At 46.7% G+C, this 14,117-nt stretch overlaps 1 protein-coding gene across 8 annotated transcripts in view; it reads left to right on the forward strand.

Moving 5' to 3' along the window:
* CPEB1 (cytoplasmic polyadenylation element binding protein 1) overlaps positions 1 to 14,117 on the forward strand; it is a 96,667-nt gene that overhangs the window by 65,462 nt on the left and 17,088 nt on the right. For 3 of the 8 annotated variants that reach the window (XM_057544568.1, XM_007194275.2, XM_057544569.1), the window contains exon 3: positions 4,781 to 4,969. In XM_057544568.1, the coding sequence (XP_057400551.1) occupies positions 4,816 to 4,969 (154 nt within the window). In that variant the 5' untranslated portion in view covers positions 4,781 to 4,815. Of the gene's footprint in view, positions 1 to 1,981; positions 2,106 to 4,235; positions 4,415 to 4,499; positions 4,575 to 4,777; positions 4,970 to 14,117 lie in introns of those variants that run through there. The other 5 variants (XM_057544565.1, XM_057544570.1, XM_028162009.2 and 2 more) reach the window with 5 other exon arrangements.

Here is a 14,117-nt window from a genome sequence, read left to right on the forward strand (position 1 = left end):
GTTGGCGGTGTGGGGGCAGGGGAATAGTCTTTCAAACAGTCTTTTTAGAAATACATTCTTAGAAATGCTACTTTATGGGCTTTTTAAAACTTCAGGAACCATAAATCATTGATTTAAGTAGCCTCAACAGACTGTAAGGTCAGTTATTTAAAAGAAATTTAATGGGGACAAGTGATTCAATGTCCTTTCTCTGCTATTCCCAGGGACTGGAATTTGGGGATGAAGTTGAGATTTTGTAAAAGATTTCAAGTGTGGTTGCTGTACGAATTGTAATAGTGTGCTTGTTGAAAGTCTGAAGAGAAAGAAAGGAGAAGACAGCTTTCGTTGTACTGTTTGTGCAATAACTAAAGGACAGTAAATCCACTAGCAGCCTGCTACCCTCACACATAAGCTGTTTGTAATTTTCTGTATTCCTTTACCAACATCATCTGTCAACATAAAAAATTTTCACATAGTTACATAATCATGATATAGATGCAACTTTGTAGTCTGCTTTATGTCATTTAACATATTACCCTGCTCCCCAACTCCTCCTCTTCCCTCCTTACCCAGCTGTTGTTCTGCCGTCTTCTTCCTTCTCTTTCCTTTCATCCCTTACCTCCCTGGCTGGCCTCCTTACCTTGGATCTCTGGTTCATCTTGGGCCCTCTACCACATTATTTCTTGTTTAAGAGTGTACAGAGATTTTTCACTGCATGCCTGAGCATCAGTTTGATATTCCAGCCTCTGTTCTTCCTGGCTTGGCTAGCCCAAACACGCGTTGCTTTTTACCTTCTCCCCTATTACCTCCTCCGAACCAGGTCCCTTTCTGCCGAGGATCAACTCGTGATGCATCTGCTATGTGAAGCCATCTCCGGTTTCCCAGGGGCCTCAACGGACTTCTTGTAGTCACCATCTACCTTTATACAATGGAACCTGACTTAATGGTTTCATAAATGGGGGCCTGAAGTCACTACTCTTTTCTTGTTTCACTTCCCTACTTGGCAGATGCTCAAGAATGATAGCTGCAGAGGACCCTGAGCAGCTTCATGCTAAGTTTTGTTGGCAGAGGAGTCATCAGAGGACAGACAGGTTCTTATGCTGAGGATGGAAATGATTAGAGTTGAGGCTATACTTCTCTGAGCCCTAGAGCCAGAGCCCCTGAGTCACCTCTGTATTTTGAGTCTGCCAGAGGTTACTGTATTTTAGACTCTGGCAAACTTTAGACTTTGGGTCAGTTTACTTATTTCCATGAGTTGTCCAGTTGCTAAGAAGTTTGGGAGATTAACTGTAAAGAAGATAACTGATATTTTCAAAGGGAGATGATTTTAAATTTTTGAACCAAATTAAGAAACTTAAATCGGAAATGTTGTGTAGGTATTGATATAGAAACTTGCAGGGTTAGGGTTAGGGTTGATGTAGAAAGCATTTAAGCTGAGACATTATTCAAATAGATAACCTTAGAAGGGGAAGTCTCACTTCATCATGTGCTTGTTCCCAGTTTTTAGTATCTTCAGAGTGTCTAGTTTGTGCTTGGCTAAAGGTTATAAAGAATATCCTCCAATAAAAAGGGTCAAGTTCCTGTCCAGCATCAGATGTGAGTTTGAGAAGCAAAGATGGGCTTTACTCAGTAAAATCAGCCTTTGTGTTTCAGACCTTTCAACTTACTGAATGTTAGCCTGTGTTGACAGTTAACTTCTCAGACTTTCTGTCAGTATAGATTGAAGAGGTAGAACAGAATGGGCAAGTTTGGAGAGCTGGGATCAGGAAGCCATTAGAAAAGAGGATTTTTTGGGTAAAATGTTTTTGAACACAAATGGCCACAGATAAGAGTGATCATGCCTACCAGTTTACCTAGGACTGTCTCTGTTCAAGCTTGCTGTCCTGGTATGATTATTAATATTTGCCCCCTTTCTCTCTCAAGAGTGCCTTCGTTTGGATGATAAATTATATGGTCACCTACTAAAAGCAACATGCTGATAAAATACTTTGTGCCAGGCACTGTACCAAATGCTTTATGTAATCCTCGCAAAACACCTGAAAGGTAGCTGCTGTTGCCACTTTACAGATGAAAAGATCCTCAGAAAGGTTTAGTAACTTGACCGAGATCACACGGTGGTAGACCTGGTGAGTAAAAGCAAGCTCTATAAGACTTTTAAAGCTACTTAATTTTTCCCAGCCTGCCACGCTAAGGGTTTAACAGGGTCTTCTATTAATTTGAGGAACTAGTGAAAGAATCTTACAGTGGTAGTGCAAGCCTTTACCTGAAAGAAACAGTGGAATGGAGAATGTCTGGATAAAGATAAAGGTGATGTCTTAGTGGGAATGCTGGGATTAAAGGGAGAGTTACACTGTATTTAGATCTCCAGGCTCCTAGATGCTTGTAGCCATTTGTTTCTAAACGGACTTAAACTGATGTGCTGCTCAGGCCTGGGGTCTTTCTGCTTGGGTTTGGAAGTTCATGGTAGTTGTATAGATCAACGCTACTCAAACTTTTATGTGCATTAATATCAACTGGGAGTCTTGTTAAAATGTAGATCAATTCCATAGGTCTCAAGTGGAGTCTGAGATTCTGTATTTATAACAAGCTCCTAGTGATGCTGATATTGCTGGTCTGCCACACTATAGTTTGGGTAGCAAGAGTGTAGTTGATGATTAGATTCTCTCTGCCTGGGGCATGAGGGTACCCATATCCACAAATGCCCTGATTTTAGATGAGGAGGGGAGGAACGATTGCTTCTAGTTGCAGGTGTGCTCCACATGTGATGGAAGGGACTACATAGATAGTTGGTGTAGGTGGGGAAATAGGTACTTAAATATGGATTTTTTAAAGGAAGCATTGTGTTTTTATAATTAATACATATGGATTATTTTTTAAGTATATCCTTAGCTTAGGGGAAGGGTGGACAGAGAAGCAGGAGGGAGTGGTCTGGGGTGGGGGCAACACCAGCATGGGTGAGTTCTTGCTCAGCCTGTGCAGTGGTGAAGAAGGCTTTGATAGGCACAGACAGGGAGCAAGCAGAGTATCTACAGCCAGACAGGAATAATGTGGATGGATGACACAGCAGCAAAGCTCTTAAAAAAAAAAAAAACAACAAAAAAAACCAAGGGGAGGAGTCCCTCCCACAGACTGGCCATTTTCCCCCTCTAGGCTATGCCTGAGTGCCTGTGGACAGAAGGGTATACTCAGGAGGCTCTGGCCAGCTGTTCCTGTGGATAACAGCATTATCCTCCACTCTGCCCACTTCGTAACCCTGTCGTGGGAGGTCCCAGGTGGGCATGCTTCCTGTCTCTGGTTACTTTTTCTTGTAACATGGGAGAACAAGCAGGGTGGAGTGCTGCCTACCTGGTCTAGGTGCGAGCAGCCTGCTTGCTGAAGCTGGGACCTTCGCTTTACCCTCCTTTCTGAGGAAGAAGCCTTGTGACTGGAGGTCATGTTGGAAAAGGACTGATGCAGGAGAGTATGTTGGCAGACAGGAAATGGCAGTTTCCAGAAGCTCTGGGCAGAGCTGGACTTGGTGCTGGAGCTGTGAGTGGTCACCGAAATAGGGCTTTGGTCCTGGGCAGCACCCTTGAGAGGGGGCCTGGGCAGCCAGAGGCAGTGATCCTTACAGCTGGCCAGTGTATCCTGAGTGCTCCTGGAAAAGCAAGAGAAACAGTGTTGACCGAGCCAGGTGATGTGAGCTCCTGCACATGGGGTTTCTGATAAGGCATAATCCTGCTTCTGAGACTGTTTCTCTTACTTTGGTCTGTCAGACACTGTTTTGGGAGTGTCTCCTCAGTCTGTACCTGCACTTGCAGGAGGGAGGAGCTGATCCTGCTGTATCTGCTCGTGACTGATGCCCATCCTTTTGGGGTCAGGGAACTTGGGAACAGGGAGTATCCTAGTCAGGACAGATCTGACTCTGGCATGTGGGTTGCCCAGTGACTCCCCCTCCCCCTGCCCAAGCTGACCCCCTTTCTCTGATCAGCTGCTCCTGACAGGCCTGGCGCACCAAGTGTTGTTCCCCAGGGTCCGAGTGTACAGTGTTTTTCTGAAGGTTGTCCCATCCTTAGTGGTAAACACTGCTGTGTCAGGGTACTGCTCAGGGGCCACTTGGAGCACATAGATTTTTGCTAGCAGAATTGTGAAGCTTTGCATCGGGCTGCAAAACCAGGGCTTGAGCAAGCAGCTGGAGAGAGTCCAGGACTAGAGTGTTTTTGGGTTTGGGGGGTGGAGAGCAGAGGGAGGGAAAGGGAGGGGCAGGAGGGCAGAGCTACACAAGCAGGCAGTCTGCTGCTTTGGCTTTGCTGTCGGCAGAGAGGACTTCAGTCGTGCCTGAGGGCCGCTTGGCCACTATTGCTGGAGACCGGAGGGCGCTGCCTCGCAACCCTGACTTACCGGCACTGCACCCGGACTGTTCCAAGTAGCTGTTGTGCTGTCTTTTCCCTGGGAGGCAAGTCTCCTCCCTGTCGTCCCCTCCTGCTCCTCCCCCGTTCTGTGAGGGATGATGCCGCTCTCTATTGCACAGCTCAGCCGGCTGATGTCACTGGCAGCGGGAAGCATCAGCAGCCTGATCACATGCTGGCCCAGTCTGTAATGCAGACGGGATAGGGGTGTGTATGTGGGGAGGGGGGCTGTATGGCAACTGCTCTTGCTCTAATACCCCCAAAAGTGCAGAGGCAGCGGCTGCAGCATCCAGCCAGCTTGGATGTCTGGTCCTTGAGCCTAAGGAAACTATTATTAATATTATTTATTGTTGATAATACTGGGGAAAACAGCACTTAACTCTGGGGTTCTGCTGTCCTCCTGTCCAAAGCAGACTTCCAGGACTCTGAAGAAACAGTTACAAGCAGGATGCTTTTCCCCACCTCTGCGCAAGATTCTTCCCGTGGCCTCCCAGATGCAAATGACTTGTGCCTTGGCCTGCAGTCCCTCAGTCTCACAGGCTGGGACCGACCCTGGAGCACCCAAGACTCAGATTCTTCAGCCCAGAGCAGCACACACTCAGGTGAGTGCCAGAAAATGAGTTGGCTTGGGGAGGGGGGCGGGGGTATATGGGGTAGTGAGTGAAGGTATCCACAGCAACAGTTGTTCTGTTCACCTTTGCATCTCCCCCCCTCCCCATACAACATGGAGCTGTTTTGCAAAAGATGGAAATGCTGGCTGTGAGTGTGGCAGGACAGATGGTTGCTCGTAAAGGCAGGCATGGCTCTTCCACTTACCCTGATGAATTCCCTGGAGTTGTTAGTCTGTACCTGAGGTGGCCCTGAGAAGGGTCCACAAGGTGACAGTCTTATGCAGAAAAGCTCCAGCTAACCCCCTAGTGCCCAGGCCTGTCTTGGAGATGATGAAGCAAAACACTTTTAGGCGGGGGAGGGGACTTAAGGGGCTGATTACTGGATGTCCAGATTCTGTTTCTCAGTGGCTTTTAAAACTAGGGAGCTATGTGTGAAGGATGGGTGGTCCCTGAATCATGGCAAGGGAAGAATTTTAACCACAAGTGAGGCTGGGTAATACTGGGATTTTGGAATTGGCTTAACATAAGGTTAAGAGCATTGATCCTGGAAAGGGGTAAGCAGGGTAAGTGGGGTGGAGTAACTCTCAGCTGCGGAGGCTTTTTTTTTTTTCTTTCTTTGTGTTAAGGGTGACCAAGTGGATGAAGGAAGAACCACTCCCCTTTAGGATCCCTTGTCATCTTGGAAGGATTCGATGGGGACAAGTTGAAGGGGCTTCTTGGCAACCCCTTGAACTGCTTCTGCTCAGACCTTCCCATTGCCCATTTATTTCCCTCTTGTGGTTCAAGGGGGAGGGTTGGCCAGACGCAAGTCTTGGAGTATTCAGGAAGAAATGTGAACGTAAGAAATACTGTAACTATACATAAAAATCTATGTATTTCGCTTTATGTAAATTACACCTTAATAAAAAGAATATTGGCAGCAGGTACTTTAAAAAGATGGAAAGCGGGGGTGGGGGCGGCCATTTGCTGTTGGTGCTGACAGTGGGGTTCACGGAGCCTGTCATCCTTCTTTGCCTCCCCTCTCCAGAAGCTGGCAGTCATGGCAGCAAGGTACTGTCTTGTCTTGTTGGTTTCTCTGGCCTCCACCCTGTTTGGCGCAGGTCTTTTTTTAGAATGCTTTGCAGAGCCTGGGACTGTTGTGTCTGTTGGCATTTTAATGCCCAGTTTTTTGGTAAATCCCATTTGATTGGGGGTAGAGGGTGGATTTTTTTTATTTGGCTGCAGGTGGGGAAGAGCTTCACCTTAAGTAACTACCTCTGAGTTGAGGTAGAATTTCTTGAAGTACCAGCCTTTAGCTGACTCAGGTTTTTCCCTGGGCTTGGGAGTGTGGTGTCACTGTTTGGTATCCTGTGCCGGGAGATCTTGGCTTGGAGGCAGTGGTAGTTTATTTTATGTGGTATTCTGAAGCCAGCGGGGGGCCTGTGAAGCTGACCTTGTCCCCACCCTCACTGCTGTATCTGAGCAAAAGACAGGGGAGCCCACCCCGGAGGCGGGCACCTGTCTGTGGTGATCAGTGTTTGACCAAGACACTCTCTCTCACTGGTACCACGTTGGGTGTGGCCCTTCTTTGGCTCTGGTTTCTCTTAGCTACAGGGGTCCTTCTGAAATGTATTACAACAAATAGAAATGCAGGAGGGGCCAACTTGGGGCTTGGAGAGGTTGTCCTGAAAGTCATTCTGAAATTAGGCTGTTACAAAAAAAAAAAAAAATAGCTTGGGCCCAGCCATAATTTCCTCAGCTTCCCCACCACCTGAAAGGCCTGTTAGTAGTTATTTGTCTCTGAAGTGGGGATGGATTTACTTCTCCATGTTCTGTCTCAAGCACTTAGGTAATAAATACTACATGATTGTTTTGGATCAGGGATGGCCTGTAGTCTGTAGCCCTGGCATTCATGGGAACCCAGAGAGTTGCCCCAGAGGTATGACTTAGCCATGGGCAGGGTTAGTGTGTGTATGTCTTCCTTTCTGAGGGTTGAGGGGGCACCCATCCCTGATCCCCATGTTATCCTTGGGCTTGGGAGCTGTGGTGATGGCCATCTCTTTCCTTTCTCTGAGCTCTGGGCCTTCTTGGAAAGCCCACATGAGGGTGCCGCCTCCTGGAGTAGGACGCAGCCCTCCCACCAGCCAGCTGCGCCCTTGCCAGCAATGCAGGAACATGCAGCCCACATTCCAGTGCCTACATTGCCTCCCCATCTGAAGACCAACTAGCTCAGTTTCTTCAGGGAGGGAGGAGGTATTTCAACAGCTCTGGACAGTCTGGGAGTCATCATTGCAGGCAGCCTGGTAGCTTGCTGTCTCTGCGTGGAGCACATGGTGCAAGCTTCTTCCTTGGCCCTGCTGGGGGATATATTGCCCCATGTGGCTATGGGTTTACATCTGACCATTTTCCACAACTCTTAAGTTTTCAGCAATGTGTAGGGGGCAAGGTTGGAGATAGCAGGTCTCTTGCCTGAAAAATCTTGGCTAAATTCATTCAACAAATACTGAGCACTGGCTGTGTGCCAGGCACTGTGTTAGGCACTGAAGGTACATCAACGAATAAAATTGTTGCCCTTAAAAATCCCCTTAACTATCAAGGGGAAATAGATGAGAACGTATACCAGATGCAGCATGGTAGTTGCTGTGCTTGGGGGCTTCCATTTTCTCCCCTAAGGATTTTTTTTTGGCATTGGGGCAACATTTCATTGGATTCTCAGCATGAGACTGGTACATGGAGACCTGTCTCCAGGGGCTAGGGTCCTTGTGCTACATGGATTTCATTGGCCTGGGAGGCCTGCAGGAAGACCCTGGGGTGTAATCTGTTTTTGAGAGTTGTGCCTGTAAGGCCAGCATTGGTTTGGGTGTGGTACTCTGTGAGGTCCCTCCCTTCTAGACTCTGCCTACCCCTAAGGCCTCATCTCACGCTGGGAAGGAAGCCTTCCTTCCCATCAGGGCAAGATGAATGTTAGAAGTGACCCCAGTGACATGTGTCTGGGGCTACCTTTGTCCTACTTGCAGTGTCCTAAGTCCTGTAATGGAACAGGAGGGCTATGAAAGCTATCCTCAATGTCCTGGGATGGGGGAGAGAGTGACTAATCACCATTTATTGACTACTTCCTATGTGAAGTATATCACATGATTTAATGCTTTCACAGTCCTGTGAAATGGGTACTATTATTGTTCCTATCTGAAAGATGAGGAAATAATGCTCACAGAGCTCGTGAAGTGCCAAAAGTGAAACAACGACCAGAATTCGAGCCTGGGTTTCTTTGATTCCAAGCCTCTTATGCTTCCTATCACACCTGTGTTCCTGTGGGCAGAACCCTAACATGTTGAGCAGGAACACTTCCGGTAAAGTATCTCTGTATATACAACGCCAGGGCTGTTCAGCCATGATGTTTTCCTTTGCCGAGGTCACTCAAGGCTAGGGCATGAGATGGTTCTGACTCCCTCTTCACCCTGAGTCTCAGCTCATCAGCTGTGCCCCCCGATGCATTTGTATTCCTGCCTTCCCCCGGTGACTCTTTTGCATGCAGCATTACTCAGCAGGAAGTGGGGTGACTGAGAACCTACTTTAGGGGACCTGGAAACAAGGACTCCTAATGAAGGCCTTGTGCAGAAGCCCAGCGGGCAGACCAGACGCTCAGTCTAAGGATGCCAGAGGACATGTCCTGTTTTCCGACTCTCCTTAGAAGTCCCTTGGAGATTAACCTGTTCACCCTCTTTGGTTTCTGCCCTGACCGCTAACCAGTGCAGAGTGTGTTCCCTGTGCTGTGTCACTTATAGGCTCCCCATTGGTCTGCAGGCTGAATCAGCCTGGGATGAGAGGGGAGTCTTCAGCATTTTGCTTCTGCTGCTGCTCTACTTCCAAATAACCTTTCTGAGGCAACGTTCAGAGTAGGGTTGGGCTCCTCCTCTGTGGAACATGGACTTCTGGGCCCAAGCAAGTTCTCCTGCAAATCTACCTCAGCTGTCCAAGTCTTGACTGCTTATATTCCCAGTATGTAGCACAGAGCCTGGCTCCTGTCTTTTTAGTAAGTATTTGCTGAGTGAATGATGAGTGCTGAGTTAATTCCGGGTAAGTTTGAACTACAGAGTTCAGACAAAGTCTCTTTCTATTCTGCTTCCTACTTGTGTTGATCATCTGGACGGACAGATTGTTCGGTGATCAGTATCTCTGAGCCCTCATATCTTTTAGGGCATGATGATGCATTTACAGAAAGTTTTTTTCATACACCGGAGCATGAATTCTGTCATGGAGTCAGGTAGTCTCCTGAGGGAGAATAGCTTTTAGTGCAGAGAGGAGGGAGGGCCTGAGAAGCAGTGTGACAACGTGGTACCTCCTAGGTGAGAAAGAAGTTGAGGTGGTTGGGTCCAGGGACCGAGTATTGCTGACCTTACATGGGACTTGAGCATGTCATTTCTTCAGGTTAACGAAACTTGTCCGGTGATCAAGATCGGGGAGAAAGGCTATGTCGGGTACCACCTTGGACCTGTGGGATCCAGAGTTGGTGGAGGGAGTTCAGACTCGCAGGATCACCGCCTGAGTTGGGGTGTGTTGTAGAGTTGCAGGGTTGGGGTCATAGGCAGAGAGCGTTCTGTTATACCTGCAATGAGTGCTCCTGTTATGCCTTTAGGTAGATTTTGAGCAGGCAACCCAGGACCGAGGGTTGGGATAGGGAAGAAGGGTTCCACGTGCAGCCTTGTGTCTCAGGCTGGAAATAATGGCTCCTGGTCTGGGTTTTTCCCATGATTACTCCTGTTAGACAGACTATGATGTCTCGGGCCTGGGCTCTCCCTGAGCTGAGCTCAAGCTCGGTGTCTTGCAGTGCAGTCATCCGGTGCCTGGCTCCTGCTGCCATTGCTGCTGCCGCCATCACTCTTGGGTGCCTTTGTACTCTTGGGGAAGGCTTCAGAAAATTCCAACAGTGACTCAGCTGTAAAACCCACAGGAGCTGGCACAGAAGGGTGAAAGTGGAGAAAGTTAACAATCAGTCTAAAAATATTACTGCTGATTTGGTCTCTTGTACCCTCTGAGGTAGCATTAATGAGCTGGAACCCTCTGCCAGGTCCTCTTCTCCCCGTGACTTCCGTTAGAACTGTCTGTAGCTGATGCGGATTCCTGCTGGCATGTGAGTGGGGATGGGTGCCTGTGCTCCAGGGAGAGCATACTGTTTTTCTGTTTTTCTTAGTCACTTTTGGAAGATAAGGATTTGCCATACACTTGGCCACCAGGGCTGGAGGCACCTGGTAAACCTCAGACTTCCTTTGATCCCTGAGTTGTAGAGGTCAAGATAGGAGCAGAGCAAAGAGGTCAGGGCCTTGGCCACCATTGAAAGGGACTATGAGACTTCTCTCCCACACTCTCCCCCCGCTTAGTCCATCTAGGTTAATACTTGACATCTGACTTTGATGAAATTCTATGCCGTATGATGGGGAGTGTAGTTTGAGATCGGTCACTGGCCTACAGCATAAGGAACCTGTCACTTCCACTGGATTTTAGGTTATATGGCTTGAAGAGAGTGTCTTCCCAGGAGGTATACTTTATACTTCAATTTAGGAAGAAGTGATTGCTCCTTCCCTCCTGATTCCTAGCTGGTGGGAATCAATGCTCCTTACTCAGCAACCTTATATAGGGGAATATAGTCTCATGGGCTGAGCTGGGAGCAAGACAGGCTCTGTCTCTTGAATCGAGGTCCCACCTTCCCTAGAAGCCCACTGTCTCTGCTGCTTTCCTCCCTTTGATCTGTAGATACTCAAAGAACTACATAACCAGGTCCTTTGTGAGGTTGGGCTATATAGAGGGACAGTCAGGTCACTGTAGGGCATCTGACCATGAGTGACAGTTTCCAGAACTTGGCTCCTTCTGTGGGTTGAAGAAACTATCAAACCACCTAGAAAATCCTTGGCCTCTTGATATAGGTTTTCTTGTCTTCCCTGTATCTTCTAGTCAAACTCCTGTATTCTTGGCCTCTTCCAATTTAATATTTGCAGGAAACTGATGTGGAGGTGCTGATGTGACCCAGGTGTGTTAATTCTGGTACACTCTGATGTTTCATGTTTGTCTGACGGAACTGCCCCTTCCCTGTTTTCCTGTGTGGTTGGAATAGTGTTCAGTGGATACTCTTCCCTGATCCTTGTATTTGAATGTAGAAGTATATTTCAGTGGTTGTGAGGATCCCAGGGAGAGTGACTCTCTTCAGCCTGTATCTATATATGTTTAGTTCTCTTTGAAGAAAGTATTTGAAACTAGTGGAAGGAATATTGTCACAAATTTGATATGGCAAGTAACAGTACTTTTTTTTTTTTTTTTTTTTAAAGAATTTCACTTTATTTTTTGGCTGTGTTGGGTTTTTTCGTTTCTGTGCGAGGGCTTTCTCTAGTTGTGGCAAGCTGGGGCTACTCTTCATCGCGGTGCGCGGGCCTCTCACTATCGCAGCCTCTCGTTGCGGAGCACAGGCTCCAGACGCGCAAGCTCAGTAGTTGTGGCACACGGGCCTAGTTGCTCCGCGGCATGTGGGATCTTCCCAGACCAGGGCTCGAACCCGTGTCCCCTGCATTGGCAGGCAGATTCTCAACCACTGCGCCACCAGGGAAGCCCCAACAGTACTTTTTTCAACCTCTGTTTTGGTGATGGGCTGGGTCGGGATGAACTGAGGTTTTTTTCCCTCTAATTCTGAATTGCATCTCAGTCAGCAGTGTGTCCTTAAATTGAATAACCTTGATAGAAGGGGAGTAGCCTCAGTGAGCATACGGGCTCCTAGGGATATGATACTCGCTTTCTTTCAGTACTGTTCATATTCAGCAAGCGTTGATCACCTGCTTTCTGCCAGGTGTTGAGCTAATTACTGTTGGAGTGGGGTGGTAAGGATGGCCCTTGGTCTGCTTGGTTGTGAATGCAGAACTTTGTACCCATGTGTGTCTGCAAATGTCTATGCAAGTCTTTCTGATGCTTTAAAAAGCTTGTTTAAAAGAAGATGATTTCTCTTATAGGCAGAGACTCCAAAGGTACTCAGTTGCTATTTTTTCCCCTGAGATTCTAGTCCCTATTAGTTGTGCTTGATTTCTGTTTTCTGGTCAGATCAGTTGCCTTGAAAAAGGTGAAGAAAGTCAAATGGGCATTGACTGGTTTTCCTTCGGTCATAAAAGATTTTTTTGTTTGGAAATTTCAAATTAACAGAAGTCACAAATACAAAATAAAAATTATACAAAGGTTACTTGTATTTCGTTTATCCAGATTCTCCTGTTGTTGACATTTACCTCATTTGGTTTATCATTTGCAATTCTCTCTCTATATGTATATCTCTCTATAATTTCTTTCTGTACCATAAAGAATAGAGATGTTCTGACGTACATTCATGTACAGCAAAAGCTATGAACTTCAGTCAACTTAAAATTGATATAATACTCTCATTAAACTGTTGTTCATATTCCAGTTTTCTCTGGTGACCCAATAGTGTCCTTAATGGCATTTTTCTCTCCTTTGTCTCTTAGCAGTTGTCTGACTCAAGCAGTAGGCCCACGCTCTTTTTGTATTTGCTTGATATGAGCTTACAGAGTTCTTGTCTTGAACGTTTTACACAATGTTCAGCTTCTTTCTGGCCGTCACTTTTCCTGAAACTGTTATCACAGTCCATGCCAATTTTTTTAATATTCTTTATTTGTTCCTGGTTAGGTCTCTTTCCCTCTCTCCTCTCCTCCAGCACCCCCTCCCCACCCTGGCGGGGGTCGGGGGGGTTGGGGGGCATGTTTCAGAGATCAGACTCTTTGGGAAATGTCCTACATAGCCACCTTGGTTTCTTTTTTCCTCCTGTGTATTAGTTGCCATCGTGCTGTAAGAGCTGTATTTGAATAACCTACAGTTTTTTAAGTCAAGGAAATAATTACATACGAAAGGTTCTGGGGTGTGGTAAGGGGACTGATTAGAAGCTTGAAGTAGCAAGCCTCAGATTTTTCTAGATTAGTGCCTCTCAGACTTTAATGTGCACACAGATCTCCTGGGGATCTTGTTAAAATGCAGGTTCTGATTCAGTAGGTCTGGAGTGGGGCCCAAGGTACATTTTTAATGAGTTCCTGCAGCGGCAAGGTCCTAGAGATGTTTTAAGACCTGGATGATTTAGATCCCAAGGTATTGACCTCTGGAACCCGAGATAGCTTGTCTGTAGTTGATGGTCTTACAGGAATTTGAACAAAAGAGAGGTGTCAAGAACATAAAGACAAGAAGATGTAAAGTCCTGAGTATTAAAGAAAAAAAAAAAAGTAACTAGGGTATGGTGTGTTACAAAGGATAAAGCACAGAACCAGAAAGAATTGGGTCCCACTCTGTCACTAATTAACTGACAAACTCACTACAAACACTTGCCCTTTAAGCCTTGGTTTCCTTTTGTTAAGATGGGGTAATAATACCCACTTCTTAGGATGCAGGGAAGATTATTTACCTCAAGTGCTTCTGACACAGTATCTGGCATATACTAGATGTGCAGCATGTGGAAGCCGCTATTAGTGAATGGTCGGAGCTTGATTGCACCTGTTCCAGATTGTAGAACAGATGATTGACCATGAACTCTGAGCACTTAAGGAAGTGGAGTTCATTAGTGGCCATTGTGGGTTGTCATGCCATTTTCTTTTTAGACAGGCTTATTATCAGATTAGAGGGGTGTTACAGACATAATCGCTAGCTTTGACACAGGAATTTGACAAAGCCTCAAGATATCTTTGTGGGCATGTCAAAAAAAAAATTGTAGGTTAGTTGAGGTAGGTGGATTTGTGGCTGTTAGAACAGATGTATCAACACAGTCATGAATACAGGTTGTTGTGAATGAGAAAGGGGGTCTACACTGGCACCCATATTGCTTTTTGACTCTTTCAAATACACTTTTTCAGAATCTTGGGTAAAGACGTAGTTACCGTGGCCCATATTTATCCTCCTTGCTTCCCCCTGACACAAGTCCTTTGGGCCAGCCATCTCCTTGAGCGTTTTTCTGCATCCTGCTTAATGCTGTGTTTCCCTGACAACTCCTGGAGCTCTGCTGTGCCACCCTTCCTAGGATTAACAGACTGCCCTTTATCTTGTTTGTCTCTGGCGGACACTCCTGCCAACTTCTGCCTCCGCTGAAGGTTTTTTCCTTCAGGGTGTCACTTTCTCAAGTGGAGGCTGCATG

The sequence above is a fragment of the Balaenoptera acutorostrata genome, chromosome 3, assembly GCF_949987535.1.
Source record: "Balaenoptera acutorostrata chromosome 3, mBalAcu1.1, whole genome shotgun sequence".
Taxonomy (NCBI): domain Eukaryota; kingdom Metazoa; phylum Chordata; class Mammalia; order Artiodactyla; family Balaenopteridae; genus Balaenoptera; species Balaenoptera acutorostrata.